The following is a 17,094-nucleotide window of genomic DNA, read 5'->3' as shown; positions in this document are numbered from 1 at the left end:
GTTGTTGAAGAGAGAAACAAATCGTTCTACTTTCGGGTGTCTTTGTAGAGAAGCTTAACGAAGCAGCAGACCAGGGGAACGGCTTCCTCCCCCTTGCTCACCTCTGTTAGAGGGTGCCTAAGCTTGGAGATTCCTGACGCAGCTCTTTCCCTTTTTATCTACAGCCCTCTGCCTCTGCCCTGGACTTACATCCCGGAGGCTGGGCTGCGGCTGATTTGAGCTTGGCTCTCAGGACCACTCCAACCACCCAAGGCTTTGCCTCTGTGTTAACCTCGCTGTGTCAGGACCCTTCTCTTGCCGCGAGTTCTCTCCTGGAGCTTCCTTACTGCACTCAGAACAACGCCCAAGCTCTCCTTCGTGGCCTCTGCACGTGGGTGCCCTGCCTTCCTGGAAGACCTCAGTCTCCACGTCAGCCACGCAGGCTTCCTTCTGTCCCTCAGATATGCCGAACATGTCCTTGCCTCAGGGCCTTTGCACCTGCTGCTCCTTCTGCTTGGAAAACTCCCAGGTCTATGTAGCTGCCTCTTTTTCCTCATGCAGGGCTCATCTCGGATATAGCCCCGCAAAAGACCTGCTCTGACCACCCTAGCTGAGCACCCCATCCACCTACCCTGTTCCTCCCTACCACGCGATATTAGTGTTTTTTTCGGGATGGGGGCGTATGCGGGCCTCTCACTGTTGTGGCCTCTCCCGTTGCGGAACACAGGCTCCGGATGCACAGGCTCAGCGGCCATGGCTCACGGGCCCAGCCGCTCCGCGGCATGTGGGATCTTCCCGGACCAGGGCACGAACCCGCGTCCCCTGCATCGGCAGGCGGACTCTCAACCACTGCGCCACCAGGGAAGTCCGAACTTAGTCTTTTTATAATACATGTCTGGCCTGAAAATCACCTCCTTGTCTTGTGTGTTCGATGTCTGTCTGCTGCCCTCATAAGAATGTAAGCTTCTTGAGGGCAGGGGTCTGTCTTTTCTCTGCCAGATCTCCGCACCTAGAATAGTGCTGGGTACATGGGTGGCACTCGGTTGGCTACCCATTGTCAGGGAAGTGAGGGGTATAGGGGACCCTGCCCTCAGGGAGATCATGGTTTGTAGGAGGAGATGACAAGTGACCCAACAGAACTCTTCAGTGCTCCTGGAACTCTGCAAATACTCAAATGGGGCCAAGGAAGCCTGGCCAGTTCTATCTGGGGGACCAGATATGGCTTCATACAGAAGGACACCCCAGGACTGTGTTTTGAAAGATATGTGATGCATCCCAGATGAACCAAAGATGCAAAAGTGTGAAAAAACAGAGACCATTCAGGAAACAGCAGGTGGTCTGATGAGACCAAAGGAAGGGGTTGTCTGGGATGGGGGGCATGGAGTAGAAACCATCATGAAGGGCCCCTTCGCCATGAGAAAGAGCTCAGGTTGCTTTCTAGAGACAGTGATGAGCCACTGAGAGGGTTTCCCCAACCCTGTTGATATTTTAGCTCCTTTCAGTGTTGAAAACTCTTACATGGAGGAATGACTTGGTCAGAACTGCCTTTCCAAAAGATCCCTCTGCCAAAATTGGCATTCCCTGTATCCCTTGCCCAATTATGACCGTATTCAGGCATATTTCCAAAAGTCTCTACTGCTCTCTTTCTAAAAATAGTCAGCCTTTCTTTGGGGGCACATAATTTCACAGCACAATACTTCAGAAGGAACTATACATGGTTCCACGCTTTGGGACTCATGTCGTCACCTGACTGCACATCTTCAGCTTTTTGTGTCCATAGTTTTGTAAGTCAAATTACATCACATGGCAGATCTCATCCGGTACCAGGAGGAGATGAAGGGCATCTAATGGATGTAGAACTTAAGTTTTGTTCATCTCAGCATCTTCCATGTTTGGGTAGAAACCCGATATCCTCAACAGTGAAGTGGCACAATAATAGTATCTACCTCATACGATTATTCTGAGAATTCAATTAGTTAATATCATATGTAAAGCTCTTGGAGGAGGCCTTGAAACACGATGAATGCCACGTAAAGTGTCTGGTGTTAGTTTTGACCAATGCAGTTTCCATTTCTAGAACTGATCCAATAAACTGAGTTTCAGTGGAAGAAAAACTTGTATATACATTGTGTGTGTGTGTATGTGTATTTCTCTAGCTATGAGCTGGTCTAGGGCATATACATACACTCCCACTATCACACACCTACTACGTGCCGGACAGAGCTCCAGGTGCCATACTTACGTTATCTCATTATCCTCACAATAAACTTACAAGATAGGCATGGTTACCCCCATTTTACAGATGAAGAAAACTGAGGCTCAGAGAGGCTGACAACTAAAAGTTGCACAGCTCACAGCACATCTGTTTGCACCTTCATCCCTCTGTGCACCTCAGTTCCTAGAGCCCAACACAGGGATGGAAGGGGACACTCAGTGGTGTTTTCTGGGTCTGAATCCACACATATGTTATAGGGTCAAACTTACTCTTAAATAATCCCTTCAAGGTGGGGAGGGATAAATGGGAGGTGGAGATCAACATATCCACACTATTATATATGAAATAGATAACTAATAAGGAACTACTGTATAGCACAGGGAACTCTACTCAGTACTCTGTAATGACCTATATGGGAAAAGGATCTAAAAAAGAGTGGGTATATGTATATGTGTAACTGATTCACTTTGCTGTACAGCAGAAAGTAACACAACATTGTAAATCAACTGTACTCCAATAAAAACTAAAAAAGAAAGAAAAAGAAAAATCCCTTCAATGGCCCATTCATGTATCCAACAAATATTTATGGAACACCTTGTGGTGTTGGGCCAAATCTCAGACTGTGGAAGAGGTGGAAGGGACTTTCTCTCATGGAAGCTCTTGCTCTACTCACCCCTCTACCTGGGATGTCCTTCTCATTCTTCACTAGCAGGCAAACTCCTCTTCATCTTTCAAGTTCCAAATTAAATGTCCCCACCTCTGAGAAGCCTTCCCAGCCTCCCTTCCTCCAGGCAGTGGGCTGTTCCCTTAACCAGTACAATGGTTCATTTTATGTCAGCTTGCCTGGGCTGCGGGATGCCCAGATAGCTAGTAAACATTATTGCTCACAGGTCTGCCTTAGATGCAGTATACCAAATAAAGAGGTCCACTCTCACCCACGCGGACAGGCACCATGGTATCCACTGAGGGTCTATAGAACCAAAAGGCAGAGGAATGGCAAATTCCCTCTCTTTTTGAGCCCGGACATTCATCTTCTCCTGCCCTCACACACTGGAGTTCCTCACACCCTTAGACTTGGGGACTTATACCAGCAGCCCCTAGATCTCAGACCTTCTGCTACCAGCTTCCCTGGTTCTTCAATTTGCAGACAGTGGACTTCCTAGGCCTCTATAACTATGTGAGCCAATTCCTATAATAAATCTTCTCTTACATATCTCTACATATATCCTATTGGTTCTGTTTCTGGAGAACTTTGACTAATACGTCTAGACTCCCAGGGCATCCTATACCTGCTGTTTGTGGCAGGTTGAATAATGCTCCACCCACCCAAAGACGTCCACGTTCTAATTCCCAGAACCTATGAACATGATACCTTATATACCCTATGTAATATGTTACCCTATGGTGAAAAGGACTTTGCAGATAAGGTAAGGGTGTCGAGATGGGGAGATGATCCTCAATTATCTGGATGAGCCCAATGTAATCACAAAGGTCCTTGTGAGAAAGAGGCAGTTGGTCAGTCAAGGGAAGGCAAAAGTAAATAATAGAGTGACGCAGCCATGAGCCAAGGAATGCCAGCAGCTGCTAGAAGCTGGAAGAGGCAAGGAATGGATTCTCTCCCTAGAGCCCAATGACACCAACTTGGGACTTCTGACCTCCAGAACCATAAGATAATACATTTGTGTTGTTTCAAGCCACTGAGTTTGTGGTACCATTACAGCAGCCATAAGAAATGAATACATTTTTTATTCCAGCACTAATCACACTGCATAGCAGTTACCTTTCTCACCTGAGAGCTCCTCAAGCCTGGGGCACCTTTGTTTCTGACAGTTTAACACAAAGCCTCAAAAAGGGCTCATGAAAGCTGCCGAATGAACTAACAAATGGATCGATGCTTACCTGCTTTCATCCGGCTGCCTGTGTCCCTCAGCCTGAGAACACACACACACACACACACACACACACTCATATCCACATAGCTTACCTGTGCATCCACCCACACCACCCCCAGGAGGGCAGCTCTATCCTTACACAGGAGCCCACTTTGGGCTAGCCAGCAAATAGCTATCTCTCAAGAGCATGTCGATTTTCAGGGGGGAAGGGGATTTCTCCCAAGGTAATAACTGGACAAATCAGCAGACATGCAGGAGTGAGAAGCAGAAATTTTGACGCGGTTGACTTGAAATTGGTGTTGCACCACAGACATGTAAAAATCCTCCTTTCCAATAAATAAATAAATAATGAGCGCAAGAGACACCCCTGAGCCTTACCACATTCCCATTTCTCTCCACCTCCGTCGCAACCCCACCACAGCCACTAAAATGATGGGGAAATCTGTACTTAGTGACACCAAAAGCGGTCCACTTTATCTCATTAAGAGAGACAAATGGATTCCAGCTAGTGTGATATGATCCCATTTTGCTAAAAAGAAAGAATTTAAATCTATCTATATCATCTATATACAGTGTATATATGTGCATATATATGTGTTTATATAGGCATAGGACAGAGGCTGGAAGAAAATCCGTGAAGAGGTTAACGGTTTGATGGAGATTATAGACGGTTGCTTTTTTTCTTACTTTTAAAAAAATTTACAAAGTACAGGACTGTTGGTGTGATTTAAAAAACAATAAAAGTTTAAATAATACAAAATAAAAGAAATGGAGCGTTTTGTGTGGCAGGGCTACTTTGCGTCCCTTCCAAGACAGCCTAGGTCTCCCAGTCCCTCCCCAAATAGGAAGCTGGGCTCTGGTCTCCCCGTGAGCAATGGCGGAGCCATTAGAGGAACTGTAGGGCGCAGGAGGGTGACGCGGCACGGGGCCTGGGAATTAGAAAACATACAGACATGACCGCGAGGGCGGCTTCTGCCGAATGACCCAAGGATGACCCGCTTCGGGCCCAATCTGGTATGTGGGGAGTTCGTTGTCACCCCGCGGCCTCTCTCTTCCGAACCTCCCCACGGCCGCATCTTCCTCGCCGCGTCTTCACCCGACCTCCCGGGCGAGGGCAGGTGCCGCCCAAGACCCCGGCAGAAAAACAGATGCAAAGGATCACCCCCTTCCTCGGCCCCATTCACTGCCTCCCCCACCCTTTCCTGCGGTGGCGTTTTTGTTTTAATTCATCTGAACTGGTTACAAAACCACACTCCCACGAATACATAAATAATGGATAAGGGGTGGGGTGGGGGGCAATGTTTTAAAGAAATTCCCGCAGGGCCTGGCCAGGCAACAGCAAATGCATTTCTGCTGTATCATATTTAACTGTTTGCAAACTTCTGCTGGAAGGATGAGCAGCGGCTGCAGAGACTCCACTGCCCTTCCCCGCCCGGGGCCGGGAGAGACTTGCAAGGGAGGATTCAGAGGGAGAAGTTGTCAGCTCGCGGGGGCCGAGAAGATGCAGAGGGGAATGAGAAAGTGTTTGTAAGATTGCACCGCCCCCAGCCCGGCTTCGCGCAGGCCAAGCATCTCCCTCCCGGCCTCCGGCCCCGGTTCCCCCAACCAGGCTAGGCCCCTTTAAGAACCAGCGCGCGCCCCCGCCCCGCGTGCGCTCACTTTCCCTAGCAACCGCCCCGGGGGAGGAGAAGGTCCTGGCAACGGCGCGCCAGCCCAGAGGGTCACGTGATGGCCCGCAGCTGGAACGCGAGCGCGCGCCCCGCCGCGCGCCCGCCCGCCGAGCCTGGGCGCTGTGGCGCGTGCGCGAGCGGTGCAGCACCGGCCGCGGGAGCAGGGAGTATTATGGGCTGTGGGTGCCGCTGAGCAAGATGGAGCTGTCTGCAGTGGGCGAGCGGGTCTTCGCGGCCGAATCCATCATCAAACGGCGGATCCGAAAGGTTAGCCGCCTCCCAGGGCGGGACGCCTAGCCCCGCAGCCGGTCCCCAGATCCGCGGGCCATCGGGGCGAAGCGGTCCCGCTAACCCGGGCTTTCTCGACCACCCCCGCGCAGCCGCCTCCTCGCGTCCCCGCATCTTCCCCACCCCCACTCCCCCCTTTTTTCCTTCTCTGTTTTTCAGGGACGCATCGAGTACCTGGTGAAATGGAAGGGGTGGGCCATCAAGTGAGTGTCACGGGATCCAGGGGTGAGGGGGGAAGGGAGGCAGCGCACACCGGGGCCTTTTTTTTTTCCCTTGGAGGGTGCGCACATTTGCTCCCTCGCATGTGTCTCTGGCTCCCTGGTTTTCTTTTTTATTTTGTGCATGCGTAACTCGGCAGGTACAGCACTTGGGAGCCGGAGGAGAACATCCTGGACTCGCGGCTCATTGCAGCCTTCGAGCAGAAGTGAGTTTGGGAAGCTGGCAGGGGCGGCGGGGCTGAGGCTCGGCTGGGGCGCCGCGCGGGGAAGCGGGAGAGCCGGGGAGGGCAGCGCGGAGTGGGGCCCAGGAAGGGGCTCTTTTTAACCTCTGGCGTTTCTCGGCCGCAGGGAGAGGGAGCGTGAGCTGTATGGGCCCAAGAAGAGGGGACCCAAACCCAAAACTTTCCTCCTGAAGGTAACCTGGCCCAGCCCCAGCAGGCCCCTCTCGGGCCCCCAGCCCGGGCGCAACACGGGGCCTGCAGGGGAGGGACAGATCCGCGGCCGCCCAGGCGGGCGGGTCTTTCCAGAGGGGCCCCAGCTGGGCAAGGGGTGGTTGTGAGCCCCCGAAGAGCCCCTGGCAGCAGGCCCTGGCCAGCTCCAGCTTCAGCAAGAGGGGCCTGGGAATGGGGACAAGGGGGAAGGATAATCCTCGCTGACAAAACCAGGGTCTGGGGAGGCCAACAGGAAGGGGGTGGGTGAGGCAGGTGGGGTGCCCACCTGAGGGGGTGGCAGGGAGGGGTGGCTTCTGCACGTGAGAGCCCTCATCTCCCCCAGCCTTGAGCTGGTAGGGCTCTGCCTGGAATTAGAACCCAGGGGGAGAGTGAATTTGGTCTCCTTCATCGTGGGGAACAGGGAGAGGCTTTGTGGGGGGGGGGGGCACCTGCCTCCCTGCCCGCAGCTTCCCTCTCTCAGGATTTGTTCTGTATGCCTCCCCTCCTGACAGAGGGATCTAACTTGAATTTGACCTTAAATCACTTCACTTTGAGTTTTATCACCCAGGCTGGGCCACTGGTTCTCAGTTTTGCCCACTTCTGGCTGTCTCTGGAGGCTCTAATGAGGATGGAGAGTGGGAGAGTAAAAGCAGGGCACGTTAGCCTCGGCAAGGGAGGGCGACCTAGCTCCAGAGGAAGCCATCTTAGAGGTTTTTTGGTGTTTATTTTATTTTTTTTTAAGTGAGAAAGAACAGAGTCTGGGAAGGGAAGGTGAGATGACCCAAGGTGGCAGGCAAGGCTGCAGGCGGGCCTCCGTGGGCAACCACAGTCTCCCCCCCCCACCACTAGTGCTAAGGTTGTCTCAGGGCCCCTTCCCACCCCGACAGCCTGTGACTTTGTGGCAGTTGGCACGGGAAGGGCAGGCAGGACTCTGCAGAAAAGAGGTTGTGCACAATGCAGAACTCAGAATCTCCAATTTGTCCTAAAGGCTCAAAGCCCAATTTGGGGGGGCTCTCCAGCCCCCCACCCCCCAAAAGAACTGTGCAGAAGTGAAAGAAATAATGGTTTCCAGAATCACATATTTCTGTGACCCTTGTCGCCAAATTACACACATCTTAGGGGATCTGTGGAGTAACCTTAACTCTTGATGCTGCTTCGGAGGGATGGGGCAGAGCAGCTGGAGGGCCAGTGGGCTGTGTGACAGCCTCTCAGTGCAGCTGGAGTGCCCTCTAGCGGGGAAGTGAGTAATGACCATGAGCATTGATTCACAAAATGCTTTTCTTTTTTAATAGCTGTATCTCCTGAGCTGGCCATGGGCCTAACACAGTGCTGACCCCCACATGGATTATCTCCTTTAAATCTCTCAACAATCCTATGAAGTAGGGAATATTATCCCTATTTTGCAGATGAGAAGATCAAGGCCCAGGGAGGGGAGGTGATTTACCTGAGCTCCCACCACCCAGCTTCCTGGCTTCATCATGTCTCCTTTTCTTAACCCTGTCCCTCAGAGAGTACACATCAGGTTAAGGGAGCAAGATGAACACACACACATACACACACAAAAAGGAAACTATGAAGGCTGTAGAGTTGGTGGGGCAGGGGATGCAGAGGCAGATGAGAGAACCTTGATCTGGACCTTAAAAACAGGTAGCATGACAGAGAGAGATATTTGCAAGGGGTGATGGAGATCAGCTTGGTCTGAACCCATTGCTCTGTGGGTCACCAAGAGGCCAAGTGTGTATAGTAAACAGATTACACTCAGCACTCACTTTCTGCAGGGAACTATTCTGAAGAGAACAGGAGCCCCTGAGGTAGGTTGCATTATCCCCATTTTGTAGATAGAAAAACTGAGGCCAGAGAGGTTAAATAACATGCCCGTGGTCACAGAGAGTGAGTGGTAGAGTCCAGGTCTTTAACCTTCCACGTTATCTATGTATAGTACATGCCAACCCCTCAGAGCCATGCCTGTCACACAGTCAGAGTGCAGTAAATGCCTTGGGCTGTGGTTACCAGTTTTAATCCACAGGCAGACCCAGGTCCCACCTTCAAAGAATTCTCAACCTGGGGAGAAGAGAGGAGGAGGAAGGGTGAACCAGCCTGTTTTTAAAAATAATAATAATGTTTAGACATTATAAAGTAAGAAATAGTTTTGTAGAAAGGTTGGAAACCATACATTAGAAAAAGATTACTGCTCGTAAGCACCCGCCCCGCCCCTTGGATAGTCTAGTATTCTTCGAGTGCTTGCTGTGTGCCAGGCACTGTGCTAACCAGGTAACACACTGTGGTCAGAGGAGGCCCACTGAGCCGGGGTTTCATCCTGGATCTGGCGTTTGCCTTGCCTGCGCTCTTTGCCAGTCCCCAGGGACCATGCATCACTGCTGGACTCCGGCAGAACCGTACTTACAGAGGTCCCGCTCAGACAGCATGCAGAGAGGATAACCACCAACCCCTGGGGATCAGAGTGGGGAATCCCCTAAACTCCGTGGGGGATGAACCTGCAAAAAAGCTCTTGTTGCCATGCCAAGGGAAGGCTGGCTTTCCCCTGCCTTTGTCTGGGAAGGGGTGTGAGGGAACCAGTCCCTGGCTCCACTGGCTCGGGGCAGGAGGAGCTGGCAGCCCTGGCACAGGGTAGATCGGGCCCACGTGTGCTGCCACCTAGTGGCTGGAGGGATGGTTAACTAAGCCACCCCAGGAAACCCCCGGCAGGGCTGGGAGGACCATGTGGCAGTGAAGTGTGCCTCTGCTACATTCTAAATGACATCCTCGCTGACTCAGCATGTAAGTCCACAAACACCTCTTCTGGGGGTTGTGGTCAAATACAGTCTAGTCTTGTCTGAGAGGTGTACAGGCTACCTCCCAGGTACGGGTCAAGCATCCAGCACTGTGGGGATGGGAGGTGGAGAGACCCTAAACCACAGACCCCACTCTTGGGGAGCTCACAGACTGACCATGGGAATGTGTTCTTCCTCTCAGCCACCCCTAGCTCACCTGGCTGGAGGCAGTCACCACCTAATGGTCCCTCTTCCCACCAGGAACCAGGGTATCTGTCTAGAACACAGACTGGTCCTCCATCTCTACACTCTGTCCAGCCATTGCTTTCAGTCCCTTGGCCGCTCCATCCGCTCATCGCTGGGCTCTCTCTGCCTCCACCATTTGTCTCAGCAGGGCCCCTTCAGCAGGCCACCTGGGGCACAGTCAGCCCAGGAAGGACCAGGGTTTTACTACTTAGGCTTCATTCTCCACAACTGGGACCTAATCTGTGCTCCTCTGGACCCTGTACTTCCTCTGTTGTATTGAATCACCCTGCTCCCTAATTGCCTGTCACTTGTCTTCTGCGTGGAGCACAGACCCCTAGCACACACACACACACACACACTCGCATCTTCCATGAGACTGAAGGTGAGCTCCTGCAGGGCCCTGGCGGGACTTTATAGACTTCACCCCTGGGAGTGTGTACAGCTGGGCGCGGGAGCCTGGGACAGTATCCCTTGCTCCCCACAGACTTCTGCTCAGCCATCCTGTCCCCAGGCCATCTTGGCACAGAGAATATGAAGTGGCTGATCCCACCTCTTAGTCCATGCCCACCAAACCCATGTCTCCCTGGGGTGGATGCCAGCCAGGCTTTAGGTGCTGGCTTCGGAGTCTGTTGGCACCAGTTTGCTCAGACCCAGACCCTGGGCAGTCAGAGGAATCAGACCCAGGAGGGGAAGTGGCCGGGGGGGTGGGGAGTGGGGTGCTGGGAGTGAGGAGGAGGGGCCAAGGTCTGCCCCAGAGCTGATGGTGAGCTGGAGGTGCCTCCTGTTCACGGGCAGAAAAGGAGCTCAGGGCATCTGCTGATAGGTCCGGAGGGCTGGGGTATGGGGTGAAGGTGGGAGGGGTCGCCCTCGCCTTTCTGCCACCAAAAATTAGTCCATGGAGGAGCACTGGGCTGGGATCCTCCCGGGGGGGGGGGGTTGATCAGGGGCTTCTTTCCGTGCAGTGTCCTGGCTATTGACACTCCTCTGTGTCAGCAAGGGCAGCCACCGACCCGTCTGTCTGTCCCTCAGACCCACGGCCAAACTTGGAAAGTTAATCTTGGCGTTGGGCCTGGATGGGGGTCTGACTTGCCCTCCAACCTTCCACACTTTGTATCACCGTCTGAACCTGTTTTCCTTTTATCGCTAAGGCAAGGTCACGAGCATCACTGATTTCTTAAGTGCTCTCAGAGGATGGTTTCTTGAGACCATACTTGTGGGTGGCTGGTGCAGGGGTGTCCAGAGGAGGTCAGCGGGCGGCGAGCCCTCAGCCACTGCCTCCCTCTGTCCCACAGGCGCGGGCCCAGGCGGAGGCCCTCCGCATCAGTGATGTGCATTTCTCGGTCAAGCCGACCGCCAGCGCCTCCTCGCCCAAGCTGCATTCCAGCGCTGCTGTGCACCGGCTCAAGAAGGACATCCGCCGCTGCCACCGCATGTCCCGCCGCCCCCTGCCCCGCCCAGACCCCCAGGGGGGCAGCCCCGGCCTGCGCCCGCCCATCTCACCCTTCTCTGAGACCGTGCGCATCATCAACCGCAAGGTCAAGCCGCGGGAGCCCAAGCGGAACCGCATCATCCTGAACCTGAAGGTGATCGACAAGGGCACGGGCGGAGGCGGCGCCGGGCAGGGGGCCGGGGCCCTTGCCCGCCCCAAAGTCCCCTCACGGAACCGCGTCATCGGCAAGAGCAAGAAGTTCAGCGAGAGCATCCTGCGCACGCAGATCCGCCACATGAAGTTCGGCGCTTTCGCGATGTACAACAAGCCCCCGCCCGGCCCTCTGCCGCCCCCGCCAGCCACCAAGGCCGACATCGCCGCCTCCCCTGGCCAGGGGCTGCTCCTGGCAGCTCCCAGTGCCCCGTACGACGCCCGCAGCTCCAGCTCCTCCGGCTGCCCTTCGCCGACCCCGCAGTCCTCCTCCGACCCGGATGACGCGCCCCCCAAGCTGCTCCCCGAGACCACGAGTCCATCTGCCCCCGACTGGCGGGAGCCCGAGGTGCTTGACCTGTCCATCCCTCCCGAGGCGGCGGCCACCAGCAAGCGGGCGCCTCCCGACGTCACTGCGGCTTCCAACCAGGCCCTTCCCGCGGCCCCTCAGCCTGCCGGCGCCGCCTCAGAGCCCGAGGCTGGAGACTGGCGCCCTGAGATGTCACCCTGCTCCAACGTGGTCGTCACCGATGTCACCAGCAATCTCCTGACGGTCACTATCAAGGAATTCTGCAACCCTGAGGATTTCGAGAAGGTGGCTGCTGGGGTAGCAGGCGCCGCAGTGGGGGGTGGCAGCAGTGGGCAGAGCAAGTGAGGGGCTCCACCACGGAGGGGGGTTTGGGGGGCCCTCCTGCCCAAAGTCTTACTCTTGCTCCAGCCCCCGCCCCCGCCCTCAGACAACCCTGCCTGTGCTTTGCTTGTTTCAAATGGCTCGGTGTTGACCCCGGGATGGGGCTGGGCAGTTGGAGCCCCCTGAAGCCCAGTGGGAGGGGCGGTCCTGGAACGGGGTGGGGCTAGGGTGGGGCCAGGACACTGGGAAGTCCTCCCTCTTGTCTCTTGGCCCCCTCCCTGCCCAAGCACGGTGGGGCCTGCTGGGTGGCTCCTGGGGAGCCCCGGAACTCGGGGTTCAGCTGCCCCCGCCACATCCCATCTCTCCCCAGCTTGCTTCCAGCTCTCGCGCACAGCATCTGATTTCTCGGTGCTAACCCGGCAGCTGCTGGGGCCCCCTAGGGGACCCCTTCCCAGCATGGGCACCGTCCCTTTCCTTCCTCCAGATGCCTGGGAAGGAGGGGCAGGGATGGGAAAGCCCGGACAGAGGTTGAGGTGAAGGCGGCCTTGGCCCCTCCCCCCCCCACACCCACGAGGGCGGCAGGAGCAGGGCCCACTTTCGGACGAGACCCAAGCAGGCCCCCGTGGGCCTCACCCACCCATCTCTTTCCTCATCCCGCGCTCAGAGGCGGGAGGGACTGGCACGGACCTCACCTGCCACGGCCTCCCAGCATCTAAAGGCCCCTCAGTTCTCGACCAAAGGTGCTACAAGAGCCTGCTGCGCGGACTTCCGTTTGCGCATGCGCCTGCCGTCCTGGGCGGGTCTGCGTGGATCCGTGTGTGTGTTGGCCCCTGGGCCCGGCTCTCGAGGCTGCGCCCTTTAGGGTTCCTCACGGTAAGGTCGTCAGATCGAAGGCCTGGAACCCTCCCTTGCCATCAGCCGGGCCTGGGACCTGGCCGAGGTCTGAGGAGTTTGCTGTGGAGGCCGATCCTCCCAGCCCGCGTGTGCGGGGGACACGCATCCCACGCCCTTCTCCTTTGGGGCGGTCAGACGTGGCATGGTGGGGACCGAGGCAGAGGGGAGACCCCCGTCCCAAGCTTCCTCTTCCTCCTGTGTGTTCGGGGGGAGTAGGAAGCCTGGACACCGTTCCGAGGGTCTCCGGCCCCCTCTCTCTTGCTTCTGACCGTCCAGGCTTTCTCACAGCCCAGCCGGCCTGAAGCAGCTCGAGACCTCTGGTGCCCTGGGCAGCTTCTCTTTCCTCTGCTGCCAGGGAGCTGAGGTGTCCATGCCAGTGGCAGAGACCAAAACCCCAGTTTTAGGCTGGGCACTGAGAGGGCAGGGTGGCCGAAGCGGGGGGGTGGGGGACGGAAGAGGGGGCCTGTGTCCTTCAGGAGAGCGGGCACGTGCGGGACCAGGGGTCTGGTGGGCAGGGGAGACAGCCCTGCTGGCCAGCCCTGAGGCGCTGCCCGGACTCAGTTTGCCATGAGTGGCGGGTCCTTGCAAGTGGCTCAAGGTGGCTTCCTGGTGTGTGGGCTGAGAGCCATGATGGCAGAAAGGGAATTCCAGTTCGGAAACGAACGCCTTGGTCCTAAGCACGGGAGGACTGTTTCTTCCGAATCTCCCCGCCAGGGATTGTGGCAGGGCCCCTAACCCTCCCTGTCCCAGGATGTAGAACGGGGGCCGTCACAGGGTTTGGGGGACTGGTGCTCCTGGACCCCTCCCCCCCCCGCCCTTTGTGTTGGCTCTGTGGCCGTCCAAGTGCCAATTGGCTTCCCCCCAAATAAGGGCTGGTATTTCTCCTCTGTCCTTAGAGGGGATTTCCCCCCCCGACCCCCACCCCAGGTGAGTGTCCACCTGGGTGCCAGTTACAGGTGTTTCCAGAGACCATAGAAATGTGTTTTCCTGAGAGTCCGTGTCATTCGTGACTTTTTTTGTAAAGAAGTTGTGTTTTCAGAGGTGATTTTATGACAGGAAAGTGAAAGAATTAGTTTTGCAAAAAACAGAAAAAAAAAACACAAAAAAAGAGGGGAAAAAAAAGAAATAGAAAAAAATATTGTGGGATTCCTATGGGGTTTGGGGGGGTGGGGAGAAAGAGATATTTAAAGAAAAACTAGTAACGCAGTGATTGCACAGGTGAGGCGGCAATGTTAGGAACGTGGATAGAGGCCCAGGCCCAGCTGGGAGGCTCCCAGGCACAGCAACTGCCCTCCTTCCTTGGCCCGAGGCAAGGTAAGCCCTCCCTCCTGCGCTGGGCCCAGACTCCACACCTGTCCCCGCTTGAGGGGACGGATGACCCCTGATCCCAAGGGAACTTGCCAGAAGCTGCAGGGGCCAGGCAGATAGAGCTGAGATTAGGGAACGTAAGAGTCAACAGGGGTCCCACCATCACCGGGACCCATCGTTGGTGACTTTCTCCAGGAAGGCTGGTGAGTAGGTACAGTTGGGTTCCTTGCTTTCCTCCATTCCTTTGCCAGCCTGTTGGGTGGGCCATATGGTCCCTCCACCGCCACCCCGTGGAGGACTCTCCCTCCCCATCGCCCCAATGACCAAGACACCCCCGAGCTTCCCTGGCCAGGTAGGGGATGCAAGCTTCAGGAAGACAGGCGCTATGGACTGGGAGAGTATTAGGTGGTGATCAGAGGGGGTTGGGGGTAGCTGTAGGGAGAGGGAGTGCCTGCCCCTTCTCTTTTCACAGGGAGGGTGCTGCCCTCGGCCCCCAGCTGTGCAGCCCTGCCCCAGCCCACGCAGAGGCACGCATGCACACTGCTCCCAGGTGGGCAGCTCCCCTGAGGGCCTGAGTGGGCACCTGGTCAAGCGCAAGCGGAGCCCTCCTTACCTCTCTCCCAGGGTGGCTCTGAGCGGGGTCCCACAGCCCCCCAGCACACGCTTGCACAGATCAGCCTCCCATGGGCCCTTCCTCCCCCATTGCTGCTTTTCCGTTTGCCTATTACCAAGCAGAAGTTGCAGTCTGGTTTGCTTTATTTTTATATGTGAAATACCCCTCAAAGCCGGATCTTCTCCCATGTTCAGTAGTGGCTGGGGTCATCTCCCCCTGATGCCACCCTCTCCCCACCCCCATGTCATAGGAAACAGATGAGGTCTGGTGTCTCTGGTTTGAGGTGGGAAGTTGGGACCCATTCCTGTCTCATTCCCCTCCCGGATCCTCAGTTTGCCCTTCTGTGAAATGGGTGTATTGGGCGACACAGCTTTTTCATAAAGCACTGCTGGTGTCCAGGCAGCTGCTGAAGATGTGGTGGTTGAGGTTGCTGGCACTGGGGCCTCCAGCCTCCCACAGTCCCGTTTCATTCTCACCCTGCAAAGCGGTCAGGGTCAAAATGGGTTTCAGCCTTTTTCTGCTCTGGAAAGAGGTGATGATCAAGTCCCCAACCTCAGTGTGAGGCAGGCAGAGTGGGAGGGGTCACCCCACTTACAAGACCAGGAAACTGGGGCTCTGAGAGGCAAAGCTGCTTCACTGGAGCGAAGAGCCCAGCTGCTCTGGCCTTTTGGGGGAAGCCTCTTTAAAAGGTGGGGACCTGGGCCTTGGAGCCACTGCAAAGCCAGGGGGTACCCCTGAGCCAGGCGGTCCCAGGTGAGGAGTCAGCCCAGAGGAGGAAACCGTTAGCTCGGGGAGCTGGGCTGCCACCAGCCTTTCTAGCCTCTGGGTGGACCCAAGTGGACGTACCGCCTTTTCTGCCTTTGGGGGTTTTGTTGGTTGTTTTTGGTTTGGTTTTTTTTTTTGGTTTTTTTTGCACTTGGCCCACGCTGGACAGTGGAACCCGCCTGGTCAGTTCCACTTCCAGGCTCCCATGCACTAGCCCAAGGCAGCCTCTTGAGGGCTTGTATGGTTTAAGGAATCACTTTTGAAAAAAGAAAGAAAGAAAAGTGTTTAAAGGTTTTCGTTTTGTCTCTGTCTGCATCTCCTCTCAGATTCAGAAAGCCCAGAATTAGGGGCTAAAACTCTAGGAGAGGGGGTGTCCCCAGCCTGACCCTGTCTTGCTGATAGTCACCAAGACTCCAAAATAGGGGGGACAGGCTGGGTGGAGACTGAGGCACCCACTTCCCAGGCCTGTGGGGTCCCCCCATCCCGCCTTGAAGGAGTCAGCACCCCACTCCAACAGTGACTGAGCGCCTACTGTATGCAGAGCTCTGGCTAGGCAGAGGGGGGCTGGTGGTCTAACGAGGGACCCCCTTGCAAGAGGCCACAGTAGAAGGAACCAAGGGTTCTGGGTCTTCCCCCTGCTGTAGGGCGGAGTAGAGATGGAGACTTCTTGTTGTTGGTTTTAATTTAAAAACACAAAGGCCTAAAGAAATGTATCTTATAATTTTTTTTAATTTTTGAAAAGCTCATTTAATGAATTGTGCACGAATGAATTCTATATATATAAAATATACATATATAGCTCTATATTTGGGGAGGGGCACTGTCTCTTTTTTCTCTCTCTCATTTTAAAAATGAAGTGTCGTTGCCTTCGTCTGTGGTTCAACCATCCAGCTCCCAGCTGGCTAAACTTTGCCTCCAGTGGTTCAAGACAGGAAACTAGTAGGGTGAGCAGGAGACCGGAGATGGGGACGCCGCCTCAGCGTGGGGCTGGGTCCCCAGGCCACAGGCCCCTCTCCCAAAGGTTGCAGGTGGAGAAGACGCCTTGTGTTGGGTGTGGCTTTTGGTTCTGTCGTGCCGGGTTCGGTTGTTTCTGGGCCGGGGGAGGGGCGTCTGTGCTGATTACTCTGTCTTGTATGTTTCGTTCTGCTGCTCTTCAATATCATAACAATGCCAGGAAGGGGGCACGAAAAGCCTCTTTTGCCCCCCCCAAATAAATTGTCACATTCCGAAGCTAAGGTCTAGCCCCGGGTCTGTCTCATTTCTTCCGGCTGGGACTGTGGTCTTCAGAAAGCTCAGGCCATGCCTCTCCTGGTGCGGTGCAGCGAGGAGAGGGGGCCCCTGGCCCTCAGCGGTGGCAGGCCAGCGCTCCAGCCAGATTCTAAGCTCCCCGCCTCCCACCCCATGTCCACCTCGTGGGGAGATGGGCTTGAGGGGAACCCCCTACACAGGTAAGCTGCGGCACGCGCTGCTTCTTGGAACCCGGAGACTACCTGGTCAGCGGGCACGTGGGAGGGGTGGGGCTACCGCCACTGTC

At 55.4% G+C, this 17,094-nt stretch overlaps 1 protein-coding gene across 1 annotated transcript; it reads left to right on the top strand.

The window, feature by feature from the left end:
• The first annotated feature begins 5,863 nt into the window (after nt 1-5,863).
• Nucleotides 5,864-16,801, top strand: CBX6 (chromobox 6). The gene is made up of 5 exons (XM_060025678.1): nt 5,864-6,023; nt 6,204-6,247; nt 6,403-6,468; nt 6,611-6,677; nt 11,003-16,801. The coding sequence occupies exons 1-5, from the start codon at nt 5,955-5,957 to the stop codon at nt 12,002-12,004; spliced, it is 1,248 nt and encodes a 415-aa protein (XP_059881661.1). The 5' UTR covers nt 5,864-5,954; the 3' UTR covers nt 12,005-16,801.
• The last annotated feature ends 293 nt before the right edge of the window (nt 16,802-17,094 follow it).

This window comes from Delphinus delphis, chromosome 11 (assembly GCF_949987515.2).
Source record: "Delphinus delphis chromosome 11, mDelDel1.2, whole genome shotgun sequence".
Lineage (NCBI taxonomy): Eukaryota > Metazoa > Chordata > Mammalia > Artiodactyla > Delphinidae > Delphinus > Delphinus delphis.
This window is presented reverse-complemented; position numbering and strand designations above follow the sequence as displayed.

Bases quoted from the DNA above. Each gene is read 5' to 3' on its own strand.
- CBX6 (XM_060025678.1), top strand. From the start codon at position 5,955: ATGGAGCTGTCTGCAGTGGGCGAGCGGGTCTTCGCGGCCGAATCCATC. The intron at 6,024-6,203 runs GTTAGCCGCCTC...TCTGTTTTTCAG, and splicing joins TCAAACGGCGGATCCGAAAG to GGACGCATCGAGTACCTGGT. The intron at 6,248-6,402 runs GTGAGTGTCACG...GTAACTCGGCAG, and splicing joins TGGAAGGGGTGGGCCATCAA to GTACAGCACTTGGGAGCCGG.